Below are 21,012 nucleotides of genomic sequence, written 5' to 3' on the forward strand. Positions count from 1 at the left end.
TAGTTTTAGGAAAATTAAATATTCGGCAGGCAAAAAAAAATTTGGCAAGTGGTCTACGGGGCAAAAAAGTTTGGGAACCTCTGTCTTAGATGATGTATTATATATTTAGATGAGACATCAAGTGAAAAAATGTGTTCAATGACCTCCAATGCTCTGAATAATCCCGTCGTCGCACGGGTCGGTAAGCAATCGATATAAACCAAATGCTTTAAGACCCTGCGCAGAAAAGTTCCACACAGAACTTACTATAGCAAACTTAATTTTCTGCACAGGGTTTTGCAGCATTCGATTTGTCGATTGCTTACCGACCCGTGGAACGATGGGTTAAAATATCGAATCCGATCTACGTGCTCCGCTTATTGCATTCTAATAGTGGAACACCATATATAAACCACTCACTGGAACACGTTTCGACGAGATATTAGTATCTAATAGCGCCTAATTGTATAGCTCTGTGTTGATTGGGCCATAATGTATTCACGCCTGTATATCAGCTTATCCTCGACGTACATTGTACTTATCATATTATATCCGAAATCCATTATTTGGCCTAATACTAACTACAATTTTCTATATCAAAAATGTAGGATAAATAAGAAAAAGTTATTCCCAGTTACGGGCTTGAATTTATCCGACAAGTAAGGTAGGTACTTAACTTATCAAAGAATCTCTTCCTACCCAACTTTGGATTTTGTTGTGAATAATATTTGAAATTATTATTTAAAAAAAAAAAGAAAATCCGCAGCAGAACTTTACTCCATTATCGGTGACCTTTTACAATGTTCAAAATAAGTAATACCAAAAAAAAAACAAGATTAGACAAGGACAAGACAAATTAATAATTTTGTTAAAATGATTCTGATAATAAGAAAAACTATTAAAACAAATACACACATTTAAGTAAAAACAAAAAAGTTTGGATTTGCTTCAGTTTAACGTAAATATTATTTGAAATATAATGAATACTAATTTTTGGTCGATTAATATTAGTCGTAAATTGCATTCAATTTAATCGCTAAATTAATCGGGGTTTTAAAGTACACAATGTTGATGATTTTTTTTTTATTTTCGCGGCATTGCATCACTGGCCGTTGTTTGTCTATGGATAATCTATGGCGTGTGTAGCCAGTGAGTTGTTTATTTGTGTTTATGGTATTACTCGTTTATTTATGTTTATGGTGTAGCCATTTTGCCGGGCTGGAGAGTTGAATTGAATCTTTTTATCGTTTCAAAAGTGGTGTTTTTTGACATAAACAGGAATATTTTCCACCCTTTTGCCAACTACACTATTGTTTGACTCAAAAAGATAGGATACTTAAAGGTATGTAAATTACGCGAATAACAAAATGTTATTCGCGTAATTCGCTAATATGCTAATACTACGTTAGCACTTTTTACGACGACTAACCATAATACCGTTACAATATTATAGACGTAGAATTTACACTTTAATTCTATCTGAAATTTGTTTCGCGCTGTTATTTTTCTTTGTCTTGCAGTTTGTCATTCATATAAGAATACACATTACAGGTTATATTAAAGTGTCTTTATTGATAACCTCTTTTTTATTTGCCATTACTAATTCTCAGAATTTATTACTAAAACGGTTGTTTCTCGTTGGCATTATCACATACCTTCATCGTCACATGTTTTATTTCCCTCCTAATAATTATTATTTACAAATATTTTTGCGGTTAAGTTTTACTTACGAATGTTACAAATAATAATACGCATAATTTTCAAAAATTATGTTTAGTTTTTAAGAAACCATCAGAATAAGATCCTAAAAACCTATTTAACAAAATAGGTTCTTAGTTCGGGTATTATAAAAGAAATAACCTAAAAACTTATTGTGATATTGCGAGCGGGTAGTCAAAATAAGAATAACAATGTATTTATTCAATAATATCACCGTGGTTGCCTCAGAGCCATCGAAATCAGACTTTAGAGCAGGTCTGTTTATTTTGAAGTCAGTGGCGTAGACATTTTTTGGTATTATTGTCAACACACTACATTTGAAGAATGCATCCTCCCTCTTACAGTCCCTGATAATGTCGGGCGAACCAGAAGCGGTAGCGATGTCCAACGGCACCGGCGAGGTCCCCGCAGTCCCCGTGGTGCCCGCCAAGGACCAGGAGGGCCCGCCCAGCGGCCAGACTGTGTTTATCTTGAACATTCCCATCGACAAGATGTTCTCTTATGAGGATGAACTCAAGGAGATCTTCTCCCCGTACGGAGAGATCAAAGCTGTTAAGTGAGTCATCTTGTTTGCAGAACCTTAACCTAACCTAACTTACCCTATTCTGTTTAATCCTGTTACCGTAATGTTACCCATTTAGTTTGAAAAGAATTTTGCAATCACACATAAAGCCAATAAAAATGTATGTTAATAAAATGAAAATAATGTTGGCAGTTATTAAACGAAGTATGATACAGTCAAATATGACCGAAGGGGGTAGGGTCGGATTACCTCAGTGGTAGAGCAAATCCCCGGCAAGGGTGAGGTCCTGAGTTCAATTCCTAGTTGCGACTGATCTTTTTCTGTTTTAAATTATCGTTTTTATAATATCACAAATAATTCCACAACCTTGTCGTCACTTGGTGACTGACTTGATTCACAATCGTTTGTTATTGTTTATATGTTTACTTGCCATTTGGCCATCTTCTAAGTCTATTGTCAATATTTTTTCTTCTCGCGACATCTGGATCAAATTTCATTACAATTAATATTAAGTTACCTGTTACAGAAGTATCCAATGGTAGTATAATATTTAGTACACGTGAGTCAACTTGACGATAATAAGATAATAACATTCAGCTTAAAGGCGGTAAATGCAAAAACAGAAATCCGCAATACCTACAGTTTGCTGGGTTACAAGCGACAAAATTATTTCCTGATACTCCAGTCTGCAGAGACCATGCAGCATTTATCGTGCAACATTTCGCGCATTCTTACAACACCGTGGGACGATGGCCTTAAGTTAAAAAGACCTAGAATAATTACACCTTAAATAACATGGGGATCAGAACTTTCTACTTGAAGAGAATTGATAGAGATAATTGCTTCGCCCCAGTTACTGTTCGCAAAGATTTTAGATTTATAGAATTGTCACTGTTTAAATGTGTGTATGTATTGATTTTTGTAGACAAATGGGAGTCCAAGCTAACGGGCCCAACTCCTCGGATTTGACCCTCTCTGCATACGTACACTTCGCTAATGCTGATGCTGCTTTAAAGGTATGCTTTATTTCTTGCATTCTACCATTTGATTTGTAGTCCCCAAAACCCTTCGTGATAGAATGATAATAACATTGACACATTCATACACACTTGGCTTTATAACATTGACCAACAGATCATTGTTCAGCTGTACATCCCGGACCTGGTATGTAGCCGGTTTTATGAAGGGCTCCTGAGTTCTCATGGTCTCGTGGACTCTGGTCCTCCAACAGTTGGATAAGGTGCTCCCTCGTCGATATTCGAACAGACAGTTGTATTTCATTCCAAAGTTTTGTCGAGGAATAGCTGTAATTACCCTCAAATACAGCAGTTTGATGTCTGGGGAGAGTGAGTAAATGGTTTCTTTAACATGTAAGTGACAGAGTAACCTCTTTCTGTTCAACATATTCAGTATCCTATGCTGTTGTGTTCCCACAAACAGTTCTCCAACTCGTCGTGGAAGGATATTATAAATAATTGGTTAATGTGGTAAATCAGGGATTTATTAATACTTTGCATATTTCAATGGTTACTCGATAGTCGACCTAACTAGAAGCTGGCTAATTGAGATCTGCAACAGTAAGTTGGTCTGGGAGCATTCCCACTGGCCTTGGCGACTACTGGCCATTGGCTTCCATCTTGCGGATTTCCACGCAAGCTCTATGCACTGCCCTCTATGAGTGTAACTATGAAGCTCTTACTTCCCAACAATAGAGATTAGGCGAGATATGCTTTGTATTGAAACATTGACCAGATTAGAACAATTCGTTTCTACAACTGGTTCTTGTGAACAGCTCTGTTGGGGAATGATTTTTGTCCCTCATAGATCCAACTTCATTCCCTCCTTTCCTCAAAAAAGACTACACAGTTATTTTGAATTCTTCAATTTGCAGGCGTTGGATGAGCACGGTCGCAACCTCGGGGGCAACGAGCTGGAAGTATTTGTCGTGAAGACAGGCCCCAACTCGGTGGTGGCCAACAGTCTGCCGGTGACGATGCGCAAGGAGTGCATCCGCAACCTGCTGCAGGCCTGCGGAGTCATCAAGGATGTGGTGAAGCTTCCTGGAAAGAGAAAAAGGCTGGCCCAAGGTAAAATACTGTATAACGTATAAGCCATAATAGTAATAAAACCTTTTGATTCACCTTAATTACCATAAAACGAAACTATCTGCAATTGGGAAATTTTTAATTTGAAAATGAAAATTGTATGGGACGACAACCATTTCCAATAATTTTTGTCAAGTGTCGACAATATTTTCTTATGTTGGTATTTCTGATACTACATGGGGGCTAGAAGAAACGTCAGTACCATTTAATTCATGCATATTAGGTAGGCACTATTTTGGCAGAACACTGGAAATAAAATAAAACAAATTTAAAGTATTAACACATATCTGGCAGGTATTTTTTTACGCATGCGCTACACCAGAGGTTCCCAAAGTGGTCTATATGGACCCCCAGGGGTCGATATCAGCATGTTAGGGGTCTATGTCAGTGAGGAAAAAATTTGGGGGTCCACGAGATTCAAATGGTACATACGAGCGGAACCCCATTTACCTCAACTCAACTTTTAGGAGTTCCGTAAATGACACAATAGACCTAACACAAATATAATAGACTGAGAAATTACTTATTTGATATTTGTATTTTTAATATTTCGTAAAGTTGTTAATTGAGGTATATAAATAGAGTTTACATTCCTTTTATCGTAAGAATTAATATATTCAATCAAAACATTGCACATTGGAAGCCGCGAATTTTCCTAGTTCCCCAACTTGTTTTTGAAAAACGTCCAGGGTAATAATGACGTTTAACATTTAAATGCACTTCACACAGACTTCAAAACTAAGTTTGAGGACATTTTGACTGTGGAAATGCAACGTTGAAGAATCGGATATCATGTGACAAGAAGAACTGACCGGAATAAGCACTGACAAAGAACTTAAGGGGCAGTTCTGTAGGACCAGCTACAGAAAGAAATTCTAGTTGCTTATCTTGCTTCATTTTCATTTGGTGTAATACCTCACAAGGGTGCCCCTGTCTGCACAGTGTAAAGACAGAGCAACTATACCGCCACCCGGTTGTTGGGCAGGCAAAGGAAGGGAATATTTTTAGTAAAAAAATTAATGATTATCACATGGGACGTTAATAGTTTTAGGAAAATTCAATATTCGGCAGGCAGGGGGTCTACAGAAAAAAAAATATTTGGCAAGTGGTCTACGGGGCAAAAAAGTTTGGGAACCTCTGCTCTACACTGTGTCTGGGCGAAAAAAAAGTCTTGCGCGAATTTCTTTAATTTGTTTTAATTCGCCATATCTTCGAAAATATTTCTTTAAAAATTTCTACGTAGTAACTCACGTATACCCAAGCTATAAAAGTACTACACGAAAATTGAATATTATTTGAAATGCAACTCAATTAACCTTGTAATATGTTTATTACGGTCCACCTATCGGTATTTGGCCGTACCCTAAATGAGTGGGGTGGAACAGAGATAGAGATTCGAATCGGGTTTCACGGTCATAAAAACCGTCATTCCAGGAATTGAATTATTACAATAACAAATAATACAATATCCTTTTGTTGAAATACCGATGTAAACGAAAGGCACGAAGATAAATATAAAAAGAAGACTTGCATTACGACGCGATAATTGTGTACATATAGTTGGGACCTTTACAAAGAGATTGGTATATAATATTCATATAAAAACATTGAATAATTCCATCTTTCCTGCCATTGAATTGAGGTTGCCGCAAAAGGTAGGACCACCCTTCCCGGCATTAAGCATCAATCGATCGAACGGGTAGAACTACCTTTCCCGGCCAAAGTGTGTAAGACAAGTTTTTAATATGTTTGTATGTAAAAAAAACCTAACCTAACCTCTCCTTACCTGATCTGACCTAACCTTACATATACTAACCTAACCTATCCTAACCTAACCTATATGGATAGGATAGGATAGATAAGGACAGGTTAGGTTAAGTCAGGTTAGGTTAGGTAAGGTTAGGTAAGGATACGTTAAGTTAGGTTATAACTTAACGTATCCTTAACGTATTACTTAACGTATCCTTACCTAACCTAACCTTACCTAACCTAACCTTACCTAACCTTACTTAACCTAACTTGTCCTTATCTATCCTATCCTATCCTAACCTAACCTTTTTTTAAAAATATTTCTTTATTTATAAAACATACCTAAATCCCTTTATTTTGTTTTCAGAGTTCGACCAAAATAGTACATACCTAATTTGCGTAGAGTTTATGGTAATAACTTTTCTTCTAGCCACTCGTATGGTATTAGTAATACCAACATAAAATGTCACAAAAAGTTTTTTTTAACCCTTTCAGTTCGCTCAACCCGTTTTTTGAGTTCTCTATGTGATATAAATGAGAAATAAATGACGCATGCGATTATTCGAAGGACGATCGAACGGGATATGATTGCACGTACGCACTACAGTCCGTACTAATAATATTTGTTTTCCCCGCAGCCTTCATTGAATTTGAAGACGAAGAAGGAGTCAAGAAGGCGCTCACTCTAAACGCCAAGCTGATGGTCAACAATGTTAGAATCGTGATTGAAAAACATGATGGAAACCGTAATCTGGTAAATACATTATTTCTTTGTCTATTATTATTATTGCATTAATAAATGATATATGGATAAGCAAGTATCCAATACTCGACCATCCAAATCTTGGTGACTACTTGGTTACTAGGTTTATATACAGACACACTTTGCCGACATTTTGTAAACTCGACGCCAGCCGGCGCGGCCGGTACCTTAAATGTTTGGTGGTTCAACGAGCAATTCCTCAAAAACTTAATATATATTACTACAGGGTGTCCGGAAACTCGTAGTACAAGCGGGAAACTGGAGAATCTACACCACATGTGGAAGCCAAATAAACAAAGTTTTTTGATTTGAGCATTTTCACCAAAAAACCAAAAAAAAAAAATTTTCGGCTATTTCAGGGTTAAAATTTTTTCGTCATTCGATCTGAGACGCCGACGCAACGGATAGGAATTATTATTAGCATAGGTAGGTACTCACAATATGTAGCGATGTTCCGATCTCCAATTCAAAACACAAACAAGTCACATTAATTATTTAAAATTTTACCGTTATCTTCCAAGCACAGTTGTGTCCGTCTGATGATTGATTATTGCACTATTTGAATCATGTCGGAGTTAATTTTTACCTCGTCGAAGGCATCGATGATAAGTCTCAAAATCAAAACATCAAAAACGTACAACTGTTTTCAAACACGTCGAACGCATCGATGATAAATCTTAAAGTATCACTATCAAAACAATAATAAAGCGTATTAAAACACACAAATTTCTACCACAATTTGCTTTTATGTTTAAATTAACGAGAAAACTTCTTAAAGCAAAATGCAATGTAAACAATCAACATTTCTGTAGAAATACTTAAAAAATTCTGACTAACTCTGTAAACCTTTGGCTCACATCATAAATAAAAGTTTTGAAAATGGCAACTTTCCCTTTACCTACAAAAAAACTATTATTTCCCCAATTTTTAAATCTGGGGACCCCAATCTAAGTAGTAACTATAGGCCAATTTCTCTCACCTCCAACATTGCCAAAATATTTGAAAACAATGTAAAAAAACAAATATTTAAATTTGTAAAAGAAAATAAAATTTTAAATGCACATCAGTATGGTTTTAGAGAAAATATGAGCACTCAAAATGCTATCGTTGACTTAACATCTGAAATATACAAATCTTTAGATAGTAAAAAAAAATGCATTGGAACATTTGTTGACTTAAGAAAAGCTTTTGATAGTATATCGCACTCTAATCTTATCTCGAAACTAGCGAAAATTGGTATAACTAACAATGCTTTAACGTGGATCGAAAATTACCTATTTAATAGAGAGCAATTTGTAAAGTTAAATTGCTCTCTGAGTGATTCACAGACCACAAATTTTGGCATCCCGCAGGGAACTGTTCTAGGTCCAATCCTTTTCATCATTTATGTCAACGATATGTTTAAACTCTGAATTAAGTCTAAACTTATTTCATACGCTGACGACACAGCAATTTTAACTGAGGGATTAACTTGGAATGAAACCCAAAAAACAGCAGAGTTAGACATAAACATACTAAAAAAATGGTTCGATAAAAATTTGTTAACACTTAATACTGAAATAACTTTTATAATACCTTTCACCATTAATAAAAATTCATTCCCTAATAATTTAAAGATAAGTATACACTCATATAATTGTAATAGAATTTCAAATTTATGTAAACCTGACTGCTCTGTACTTACTGTTAAAACTAATGTAAAATATCTTGGTGTAATTATAGATAGTAACATAAAGTGGAAATTACAAATCAATGCAATAGTAGAAAGGTTAAGAAAATTAGTGTACATTTTTCTTAGAATACGAAACATACTAAATTTCAAATTATTAAGAAACATATATTTTTCACTAACTCAATCTATATTACAATATGGAATTGTTGGTTGGGGTGGAGCATTCAAAACTTCTCTCTTACCTTTACAAATCATCCAAAGAATATTAATAAAAATAATTTTGAAAAAACTGTACGATTACCCCACAATTAGATTATTTCAAGAATTTAAAGTCCCTTCACTTCATATTATTTATAAAGAAATAACTCTTTTTCAAATACATAAAGATTGTTTCAACAATGACAACTAAATAACTTTTTCGAACAGCAATAGACATAGTATTCTTAGCCCTATAACTATCCCACGCTGTAACACCACCACAGTCCAACCAATTTCATAAATATTTTGGTGTCAAATGGTTTAACCAATTACCTCTTAACTTAAGATTGGAAACGAATTATAAAAAATTCAAAAACTCAATAAAAACATTATATCAATAGCATATCAAAATCGTTTATACTTAAAAACACAATATAATCTCTCATTTTATTACTATATTGAAATCCTTTTCTCTTATTTCTTATTCTTATTTTCTTATTTCTTATTCTTATCTCTTTCCTTCTTTTACATCCTTTTCTCTTTTCTATTTGATATAATTATGTTATATATATGTTAAATTATTATTTACACGCGTTTTTTCTCCGCCTTTTCAACACGAGCATTTGCTCTAAAAAAGGTGTATCAAGATGTACTAAAAAGAAAACAAACTCAATGTAATGTAATAACATGTTATTGTAAATTTAATGTTATATTTGTAATTCATCATAACTTGAAATTACCTAATAAAAAAAATAAAAAAAAAATTTAAAAAAACATAAATACAGCCACCTGCGGCGACCCATAAACCAAAACTGACTTACTTACGATTTAACAGAAATGGGATATCTGCTTATCGTGTTTCTCTTTCCTTCATATGTTAGTTTCATATTGAACCCAGCATACTAGAGAAAGCTATATTTTGCGAATATGTCAGAGATAGGTATGAATATTAGAACTAGAAAAATAGATGTTTTAACCTTGCAGAGCAGAAATATTTTATGATTACACCGGATTAAATGAAGGGTGATTTCAAAATAATGCTTTAAATCCGGGTTTCTTTATTTGTTTTACTTTTAAATAGTTTTAATTAGTTGGGTACTTTGATCTTCAGTGATAATTTATAAGAATTTGATAAAAAAAAAATTAAATTCTGACTCGATTTACTCGAAAACGAAAGCTCAAATCAAAAAAAATTATACTACAAAATTGACTCCAAATGTGATGTAGATTCACCAGTTTCCTGTTTGTACTACGAGTTTCCGGACACCGTGTATACAAAAGTTTAAAAACTGCAGGCCGCCTAAGAACAGAAAACCCTAGTGAGGAGGACTGTGAAAAAAAAACAACTTTATATGTACCTACATCATGTACAAACTTTGCAATTGCAACTAAGCTCTCTCATTCAAAATTTAGGCTTATTAGATCTGTCAAAGAATTTATATATAAAAATGCAAAAATCAGTCATTTTAAATACATGTAGGATTACGAAAGATTTTTTAAAATATTTATATCGAGGGATCAGTAGGATTTATAGGTCCAATTAGAAGAGCCGAACTCTCTGATATGAAAATATCTGGAGTCGGTGAATTATTTTCCCATTTGATCTCTGGTGATTTGACGTGTTTTTTTTAATTATTTATTATGCTTATATAGTGCATTTGCATAATGTGAATTGACTAGTTGATCATTTGTGGAAAAGTGTGTGGAAGGGTTTAGTTTTCCGAAAATAAGTGTTTGTATCTTACCTACTTATAGAGAAGATCAATTCTTCGACCTTTTATTATTATAATTACATGAAGAGATTGTAATTTTTTTTATATAAGTGTTAAAAATTGGGGATGATCCTTTTTGAATAAAAACTGGTTTTCTTGACACCACTTTACATTTATTTCAAACTATTGAAACAGGTACAATATTTATAAAGAACTTGTGCGAATAACACAGCTACGATCGCTCTGACTTATGAGCTTGTTTATTATCGAGTTATTGTTGAGAAAAGAACCAAAAAACACATAATGCGAGCCTTTTTAAAGACTTCAAAAACCCACTACATGTAAATAAAACACTTGTCATTGTGATGTCTAGGAGTAAAAATGAAACCTGCTATACCGACCAAATTGACACTATTTTCTAAGCAAGGACTCACACCATTTTGGTTAAACGTAGTAACTTCAAATTTCTAGACTACAGATGTCGGTAGCCTGCAAAATTGAACATATTGCCAGGGGGCGGGATTCAAAAATTGCACTAAATTTTTGAATGATAATCTATTTAAAAATAAACTATAAACCAAACAGAATAAACTAAAAATTCTTAATCTAAATATACCACAAAAATACTAACAAAATAATTCAAAATAGCAGAAATTAACAAAATAAAACTCCCTTTTTTATGCCCTACTGGTAAACTTATAAATTTAACTGTATAAATGCTGTTGAATTACTCCATTAATAAACTAAAAATAACTAGAAAATTATTAATCCTATTAAATAACCAAAAAAAATTCAAAAATGACTAAATTACACACGTCTGCATACTAATTTTTACATATTTAAATAGTTCAATAACACAAATAATATAGTTTACACTGAACACAACACAATTATTGTTCCTTTTTTTTCTTCTTTCTTCTCAGGTCTTCTGCTTGATCCATCCAAGGTGGAGTCGAGAAGATAAGCATCATAGTGTAATGTACATAATCAATCCTTGGTAAGGTCCGGGACGTCAATTACAGGTTTAGTGTCTGAATCCAGGGGCATCAGACATATCTTTGTGATGGGCCTCACAAAGACTCCTTGAGGTGTTTTTAGGGTAACAACTCGTACTACTCCATCCGCTCCAGGGTGTGTATGCAGAATTCGGGCCATTTTCCATAAAGGTGGAGGTAAATGATCTTCCTTTAAAATCACCAGATCGTCTTTTTGCAGTGCCCGTTGAGTGCTGGTCTGCCATTTAGTTCTCTTTTGTAGTTCCATCAGGTAATCTTGCTTCCATCTAGACCAAAAAGATTGAATTAGCGAACTGATCCTCTGATATTGAGTTAGTCTGTTGTCCGGTATCGCCCGGACGTCTCTCTCAGGAATGATACAGGATTCAGTGCCTATAAGGAAATGGTTTGGGGTAAGAGGTTGGTAATCATGGATGTCGTCGGATAAGGAAGTTAATGGACGGGAGTTCAAACAGGCCTCAATCTGACAAATTAAGGTATATAAGAGTTCAAATGTTAATGAAGAATTGTTAGTGATTCTATATAAATGGAATTTTGCTGATTTTACTGCTGCTTCCCACAAACCTCCCTGATTAGGGGCTCGAGGGGTTATGAACTTCCACTCAATACCTCTGTTCACTAAATAATTTTGAATATTGTCGTTGTTTTCCCTCAAGCTGGTGTACAGCTCTTTGAGTCTGCTGCTAGCTCCTTTAAAATTACTAGCATTGTCGGAAAAGATCTTTTCAGGTTGTCCCCTACGGGATATAAACCTTTTTAAACTGTTCAAAAAAGCATTGCTAGATAAATCCGAAACTAATTCCAAGTGAACGGCCTTGGTTGAGAAGCAAATAAAGATACATAAATACGATTTTGCGAGGGAAGCCTTCCTCAGCGTCCCACTTTTAATTAGAATTGGTCCGGCGTAATCTATTCCGGTGATAGCGAAAGGACGACTCGGCGTAATTCTTTCGGGTGGCAAATTTCCCATGATTTGATGACCGGTTCGGGGACGACATCTAAAACATACAACACATTTATGTAATATCTTTTTAATAGTATTTTTACCAAAGATGGGCCAAAATTTTAATCGTATTTCAGCTAACAAAGCTTGAGGTCCTGCGTGTAGGTTTACATAATGGTAGTGATGTATTATCAATTCAGTTAGCTTATGTTTAGCCGGCAAGATAACTGGGTGTTTTTGTTGGTAAGATAAATGTGTAGCCAAATTCAACCTACCGCCTACATATATTAGACCATCATGTAAGAAGGGATTAAGAGATTTTAAATTACTTTTCTTGTTGACGATGCCATGGTTTTTTAATTCTTTCAATTCCTTTTGAAAGGCGTGTATTTGAGCTGATCTCAATAGACATTTCAAGCTTGATTCCAATTCCGCCACACTTAAATTGTCTGAAATTTTACCCTTAACACTTCTGCAGTTATTGACAAATCGCAATACATACGCAGTAACTCTTTTCAATTTAATAAATGATGAGAATTTTTCAAATATCTCCCATTCTTGAATATCTGTGGATAATAGAATATTTTTGCCTTTGAGTTCAGGAGGGTTTGAACACGAAATATTTGATATAGGCCAAGCGTTGACTCCCTCGGTCAACCAACTTGGTCCATTCCACCATATTGCAGAATTTATCAATTTATCTGTAGTGGTTCCTCTTGAAAGTATATCTGCTGCATTGTCGGCTGATGATACATGTCTCCATAGATCTGGATCACTAAGTTCTTGTATTTCGGCTACTCGGTTTGCAACGAAAGTAGCCCATCTCGTAGGTTGACCTTTCAGCCAGCACAACGTTATCATGGAGTCACACCAATAATGTGTGTCGATCTCCACTATATTTAGCGCATGTTTTATATTTTTTATTAATTTCGCCAGTAGCACAGCACTACAAAGCTCTAACTTGGGCAGGGAAATACACTTCAATGGCGCCACTCTTGATTTGGACGTTATTAAATGTGAATGCCGCTTACCGACATGGTCCACTGACACCATGTAAACGCAGGCTCCGTAAGCTTTCTCAGATGAGTCGCAAAAACCGTGTAGTTGTAGATATGTAGATTGCCTGCAAATAATTTTTCTTGGTATTTTCAACACATTTAGTTGAATTAATTCTTGAAGGTAGGACCTCCAGGGTGCTAATATTTCATTAGGCAATGGATCATCCCACGCTGCTTTAGACTGCCATAACTTCTGCATTATCAATTTGGCTACAACTATAATCGGTCCTAGAAGACCTAATGGATCGAAGGTTGATGCGATGCAAGATAATATCTGTCTTTTACTCTCGGTTCGACTTGATGGTTTCATTATTACATAAGAAAAATAATCAGATTCATTATTCCATATTAATCCTAATATTTTCTCAGTCTTTGGATTGTCAGTAATAATTTTTTCAGAATTGCCTGATGCGGCAATCTTAGCTTGGCCCGACTCGGCTGACAACTCCAAGACATTGGACCTCCATTTCCTCAAGGTCATCCCCGCAGACAAAAAGATGTTGATTAATTGCTCTTTTAACTCTCTACAGGATTCCATGTCATCTCCTCCGGTTAACAAGTCATCCATATAGAAGTCATTTTCTATGACCTGACTAGCTCTAGGAAAATTTATATTGTTATCCATACCAATTTGCCGTAGACTTCTAGTGGCTAAGAAAGAGGAAGGCCCCAGACCATATGTGACTGTCTTCAGACGGTAATGCTTGAGCACCTCCTGCGGCGACTCGCGCCACACTATCTTCTGCAGGTCACGGTCCGCTTCACACACGTTAATCTGGCGGTACATCTTCTCGATGTCAGCCGTCAGTACTACTTGATGTTTCCTGAAATGCAATAGTTGGGTGTATAAGTCCTTTTGTATAACAGGTCCTGTCATCAAGGCGTCATTGAGAGAAATTCCATTTGAAGTTTTGGCGGAGCCGTCAAAAACGACCCTCACTTTAGTAGTAGTGCTTGATTCTTTTGTCACAGCGTGATGAGGTAAAAAATAGGATTCACGATCCCCCTTTGACTGGTCACACACCTCCATATGACCTAATTCCTCATATTCACGCATGAATTGTATATATTGTGTCTTCAATTCGGGATTTGACACAAATTTTCCTTCTAAATTTTTAAATCTTTTTTCAGCAGTGAGCAATGAACTTCCCAGCTGATCAATGCATGCTCGACGCGGTAAACTTACTACGTATCTACCGTCGTCTTGTCTAGTATGAGTACTAGCAAAACTGGCTTCACAAGCCTTTTCTTCATGATTTAGAATCTTAGTGGGATTAATCTCCTCCAATTTCCAAAATTTTTCTATTTGGTGACTTATTTTATTTATAGATAAATTACAACAATCTGATACAGGCCTTTGCTTTGGGTACATGTGGATTGGTCCTGATATGATCCATCCCAGTTGCGTACGTTGAAGTGTTGGTCCCGATTCGAGTTTCAATCTATCGTTGGTTAGGATTTCCCAAAAGCTCTCCGCGCCCAACAGGATGTCGATGGGTGCAGCTATATTGAAGTTCGGGTCAGCTAGCTCCAATCCTCGTGGTAACTTGAAGTCTTTTTTCGCCATTGTCACTTGTGGTAAATTTGTTGTAATCTCCTGTAAAATCAGACATGATATTTCACTTTTATAATCAGTATGAAGCGAATTCATCTCCACTGAAATTCTCTTTTTTATGTGAGTGATGTTATTATGGATCCCAGAAACGGGTTTGTTTATCAATTCACATGGTAAATTTAATTTATTAGCAAATTCTGCTCTCATAAAATTTGACTGGGCCCCTGAATCAATCAGAATGCGGGCTTTAAAAATTGTATTGTTACTACCCACAACTCCTATGTTGGCAGTTGACAATAATATTATTTTTTCTGCTTTATCCGATGCAGAAAAATTCGATACTGAAACCTCGTTATCAGCATCCATATTGGAGGCCTCCCGCAGAGGTACCTCATTGTGTAGTAAGGTGTTGTGATTATCTTTGCCACAACGCCTGCAAGAAAAGGTTGCCTTGCAACTCTGTGCCTGGTGACCCACCTTTAAACATTTAAAACAAGCTTGGATTGATTTCGTAGCATCAATCCTCTCATGTAATTTTAATTTCAGAAATTTTTTACAATAATAAATATGGTGACCTTTCTCGTTACAATAAATGCAGTTGTTAGCCTTTACCGCTAAAAATACTGATGAATCTTTTTTGCAATTATTGTTGCCTAGTTGTGTTTTATGTAAGCTAGAAAATTTTTTCTCAGAAGCGTTCATCAGTTCCAATACTTGGGCTCTAGCAGATAAACATTTTAAGAATTCCTTTAACGTCGGTAATTCGTCTTGTAATATATATTGTTCCCAATTTTTTCGGGTAGCTGTGTCTAATTTATTTGATATTATATAAATAACCAATGGATCCCATTGATCTACCTTGACCCCGATATTTTGTAATGCCTTTAAACTAACGTTTGTTTCATCAATTAGATACCTCAATGCTACAGGCTCTTCTTGTTTCATGTCTTTTAATGAAAATAGAGCTTGGATGTGTTTATGAACGGTAGTTCTTAAATTTGCATAACGTTCATTTAATAATTCCCAAGCGGAAATGTAATTTAATTCAGAAATTTCTAGATTAGCAATTATCTTTAATGCGTTTCCCTTTAAAGTTGATTGCAAATAAAAGAATTTTTGTACGTTGCTTAAATTACTATTGCTATGGACTAAAGTCTTGAAGGTTTCGACGAAATTAACCCAATTTTTCTGATCGCCATGAAATTCCCGTAATTGGAGGTTGGGTAGTTTAATTTCCACCTTACTTTGATCGACGGATTCGATCGCGCCTTTGGCCGTTGCCAAAACTGAGAAATATTGGTTTTCGAAAGCTTCTCGTTGACTATAATTTTCAATTTCGTCTGAATCCGGTAACATTTCAATTTTCTGTTGAACTGCTTCGAATTCATCTAACAATGATTTCACCCGCTCATATCTTAATTTAATTTCATTTACCGACAATGCATTTAAGGAATCCGCGAATCGGGTTAGTTTTCCTTTGATTACGCCGCGTTTGTTTATTAATGACTTCATATTTTCCATTTTTAATTATATTTTGTTAATATCGGTTGACAATTATTTTATTTTAGCAAACACCCGTTTGAAAGAATACCACGACAATCTTGACAATACTATTTGAGAACACTATTCAATAATATTATATTCTTATTTTCAAGTGGGTAGTGATTTTATTTATAATATTGACTCTATTTAAGATTAATCTCGTTTAAATTACATGAGACCTGAATAAACATAAAATGGATGATAGGAAGGAAAGCACTGAATACTTATCTCAGATTTGCGATGTGGTCCACTTTCCTTAATGATTTCCAGTTTCAATCAATTTTGTATCCTTTTGGCTGCTGGTTCTTTGTTTTTTTTTACATACAATCTCCTGATCGTAATCCGGTTGAAGGATCAAATGTTAAAAATTGGGGATGATCCTTTTTGAATAAAAACTGGTTTTCTTGACACCACTTTACATTTATTTCAAACTATTGAAACAGGTACAATATTTATAAAGAACTTGTGCGAATAACACAGCTACGATCGCTCTGACTTATGAGCTTGTTTATTATCGAGTTATTGTTGAGAAAAGAACCAAAAAACACATAATGCGAGCCTTTTTAAAGACTTCAAAAACCCACTACATGTAAATAAAACACTTGTCATTGTGATGTCTAGGAGTAAAAATGAAACCTGCTATACCGACCAAATTGACACTATTTTCTAAGCAAGGACTCACACCATTTTGGTTAAACGTAGTAACTTCAAATTTCTAGACTACAGATGTCGGTAGCCTGCAAAATTGAACAATAAGAATTGCGATACCAGAATAATATAAAACAGACCTGATAATAACACAATAAGTGACAAAAAACACACATAAACAAAAGGTGACTTTTTAACTGTAAAAAAAAAAAAAAAACTAATAATGTCAATGTCAAATAGGTTCCCTAACCTAAAGGCTGTATTACAAGATAATAATACACGAAACGCGTAGCTGACCCGTTGACTGCATTTTAAAAGAGAAATATTATAACTATCTTGTTCAAACCTAGGTCAAGAATAACTACTTCACTGCAGCTCTTTCTTCGGAAATCATTGGACACTTTCGATTCTCTTCGCGTCATCTTCACGCCGAACGCCGCCCGTTCAGGGGCAATTTTTTCGATACATTTTGTGTGATATGACGGTTTAGTGATGTATGCTAGGAGCTTCAAAATGACATTCCCAAGCGGGGCGTTTATCGCCCGGAATGGGACGTACCTCGGTTCGTAGCCGTCATAACTAACGTGGGGGAAGCAAAGCTTGGGTCCAGAATAGATTATTCTCAACCAAATTAATAAATTTAGATATATTTCTATTTTTAACGTATTTATAAAAATTGTGTGCAATTTTATAATTGAAAATATTATGTAGGAATACAATGAGCTGTAAAAAGTTGTTCAATTTTGTTAGCGGTTCAGCGCACGAGTGAACCTAGCGCAAGCCTTGTCTGGACGCCAGTCTCCCTCGGCCATCACTCGAGGTTGTCACTACTCACTCTGTTCTGACGTTATGTAACAATGCTAGGAACACAACAGTCAAAAAAAGCAGGATATAATATTGACAGCTTCAGCCACCATTTGTTTGTTAGTGAGGTTATGAAAGCATTCTAGTTTTTACGTTTGGAGAATTCAACCATGATTGATGGCGACGCGGGTCTCGTGATTTCAGTATAGCGATGAGTCGTTCATGAACGAGCCGCACAATTGAGCTAGCTCTTTTTGATGAGCCTTATTCGTACGACTCCCGGTAAACCGTGCCGTTGTTCAATTGAGCCGTCGTTCAATTATTATCATTATGTAATGAGCAGGCAGCATTCTGCTGATGCGCTCATATCTGATTTCACAACAAGTTTGACAGTAATTGAGTTAGTTTGAACTAAGTCCTTTCTTCTCTCCAAATGTGAATCCAATAGAGCTTTGAATTGATTTATATTTGTTGCATCGATGACATGTTGTGGGAGTTTGTTCCAAGCATCCACTACTCTATTTGCAAGGAAGTGTTTTCTAGGATTAGATGCAAAAGGCGTTTTGGTAATTTTTTTAGTGTCCAGGGAGATTTATATTTTTATTAGTAGTGAAGATTTCTCGGATGCTAGGGCAACTGTAATGTCCAGATAAAATTTTGAAAGTCTCGATCAAGTCACCCCTTTCTCTTCTTTCTTGTAAGGTTGGTAATCTTAGTTCCTTGAGTCTATCTTCGTATCGTAGATCTTTCATCCGATTCATTCTGTCGTTCGATTGAGCCGTCGTTCAACTGAGCCGTCGTTCAATTGAGTCGTCGTTCAATTGAGCCGTCGTTCAATTGAGCCGTCGTTCAATTGAGCCGTCGTTTAACTGAGCCGTCGTTCAATTGAGACGACTCTTTGAGCCGTACTAAATATTAAGCTGTTACCGTTACTTCCGCTCTTAATAAAATAAGTCATGACCCATAGCTATTATACACAACATGAATATCAAATACTTGAGGGAGAAGGGTCTTAGCGGCACACTGGTCCAATGGCTTTTAACGCACTGTAATAGCAGTGTTGACCTTGTAAGTTAATTTTGCCCTCGGATATTGTAGGTCTCGCCAACTTCGATTTGTATTTTTTGTCAGACAATGATTTCATTGCGTACACTTCACGTGTTTCTTTGCATAGACCAAAGCTCTAAAAGATTATATTTGAATGTAAGTTATGTGATTGTGTTCTATCAGGTTGTGGGTCACAAGTGGCAGGCACCACCACCTCCCAAGGTGGAGGCGCAACGCCCGTCCAAGCGGCCCAGCGCTGTGCCCGTGCTGCAGCAGTCCTTCCGCGGGGGATTCCGGGGCGGGCGCGGCCAGCGGGGGGCTCTGCGCGGGGGACCACCACCCTTCCGCCCGCCACACAGCTACAACAACCAGTACTGGGTGAGTCCTAACATACATACATACCCTACATAACTGGCTATTGATGCCACACAGGAGGCCCTGAAGTCCTATGTCGTCTTTAGGCAGCAACTCACTGAGGGAACTGGTAGGACTACTAACAGGACACTGCCACCTCAGGAGACACATGCAGCTGTAGGGAGTGGAAAACACCAATAAATGCAGGATATGTGGAGAGGATGAAGAGACTCCAGCTCACCTATGGTGCCAATGTCCCGACCTGTTGGGAACATGGCTCAGATACCTGGGAAGACACATTATGAAACCAGGAGACATAGGTCACTATTAAACGAATGGGATGAAATGGGTGATAGGAACTTAATTAAATCGTCCCCGTTTCATAATATAAGTTCTGGGAAGTAAAAAGGTTTGAGGAGTGGGTAGAAATCAGAGGATCCATCCCTCCTGCTGCGGTGCAAGGTGTTGGATAGAGAGAGTCCGGCTGATGAGGTCAAAGGGTCCCGCGATCCGGCCCGCAACACAGTTGGTGGGCAGGTGCTTCCGCCACCGAGACCTGAACAAACCTCACCAACCGAGAAACCTCACTTGGGTGACCCTATGGCAGAGGTACCCTTAACGCCACCCAAATTGTTCAATGATCTTGACATTTTAATAATGTATTTTGTCTCTTCCTCAGAGCAACGAATTCAGCAGAAACGACCAGTCGATGAACAAGCGAAGAAAACCCAACGATTGGATCAGACAGTATTGAAGCGAAATAGGGTTAGAACAATATGGGTAAACGATTAATTAAAGGCTGTCACATTCAGTATTTTTTATTTATTGTAATATGGAATTCGGTTGTATAGGTATATGTGTAGGTTCTGCATTTTGACAGGGCCTATGTATGTCTGTTTGTAAGTGTGTGCAATCTTGTATTGTAAGAATATTCATAAATGCTGTTGAAAAGGCAAGTGCGATGGTTTATTAATCTTTATTGTATATTTTTTATGTTTTGGTTTGGTTATAACCATTCCCCCCCCCCTCAATTTATGTTTTCTAGTGCGTAAGTAAGAGATTTATAATTTACAAATTAATAAAAGCTTAACTATGAGAATAACTTGCGTTTCTTTTTGTGTCTACCTGTAGTTGTTGATTCCTTGTATGCAGCCCTACGAATCGCGGCAACATATATTATTTTTGTACATTATTCACATCTATTGATCAAACATTGAATTAAGGCCTCTGGCATATTGACCATTGTATGCTGTAAGATAGTCAATAATAATTTGTTTTTATTTTCACTTCTCAATAAAATCCAAGTAAATGGAATTTTTTTAAAACTTATCTGAAAACTGTTTTTGAAGGGTAATGAAATAAGCTTATTGTTAGAAATAAACATATAATTTTTTAAACACAGTCGAACTTGGTTATAACAATTACGGCAATAGCGAGTTCACGGGTATACTGAGAAATTAAAAAATGATATTTTAGTTCAGCCTTATTTTCATATGATTTGTATTATCTTCATATTGTAGCGCCCTTCGTGGCAGCCGGACGCGTCATGGCGTCCTCAAGGGAACATCCCTTTGAAATTATTTTTAAAATCAGTCAATCAAAATTTAAATTATCTTATCAATTAG

At 36.0% G+C, this 21,012-nt stretch overlaps 2 protein-coding genes across 2 annotated transcripts; one reads left to right on the forward strand and one right to left on the reverse strand.

Moving 5' to 3' along the window:
- The first annotated feature begins 1,172 nt into the window (after positions 1-1,172).
- LOC149414963 (uncharacterized) lies at positions 1,173-20,468 on the forward strand. Its single transcript, XM_089643286.1, has 7 exons — positions 1,173-1,321; positions 2,043-2,254; positions 3,147-3,237; positions 4,113-4,308; positions 6,714-6,829; positions 19,217-19,411; positions 20,067-20,468. Exons 2-7 carry the CDS (start codon positions 2,052-2,054, stop codon positions 20,139-20,141), a joined length of 876 nt encoding a protein of 291 aa, XP_089499412.1. The 5' UTR covers positions 1,173-1,321; positions 2,043-2,051; the 3' UTR covers positions 20,142-20,468.
- LOC149414964 (uncharacterized) lies at positions 11,203-15,029 on the reverse strand. The gene is made up of 2 exons (XM_089642915.1): positions 14,065-15,029; positions 11,203-11,702 (listed from the first exon to the last, which is right to left on the reverse strand). Exons 1-2 carry the CDS (start codon positions 15,002-15,004, stop codon positions 11,683-11,685), a joined length of 960 nt encoding a protein of 319 aa, XP_089499041.1. The 5' UTR covers positions 15,005-15,029; the 3' UTR covers positions 11,203-11,682.
- Positions 20,469-21,012: the final 544 nt, after the last annotated feature.

The sequence above is a fragment of the Hesperophylax consimilis genome, chromosome 19 (genome assembly GCF_061612785.1).
Source record: "Hesperophylax consimilis isolate HC1 chromosome 19, BYU_Hcon_1.0, whole genome shotgun sequence".
NCBI lineage: Eukaryota > Metazoa > Arthropoda > Insecta > Trichoptera > Limnephilidae > Hesperophylax > Hesperophylax consimilis.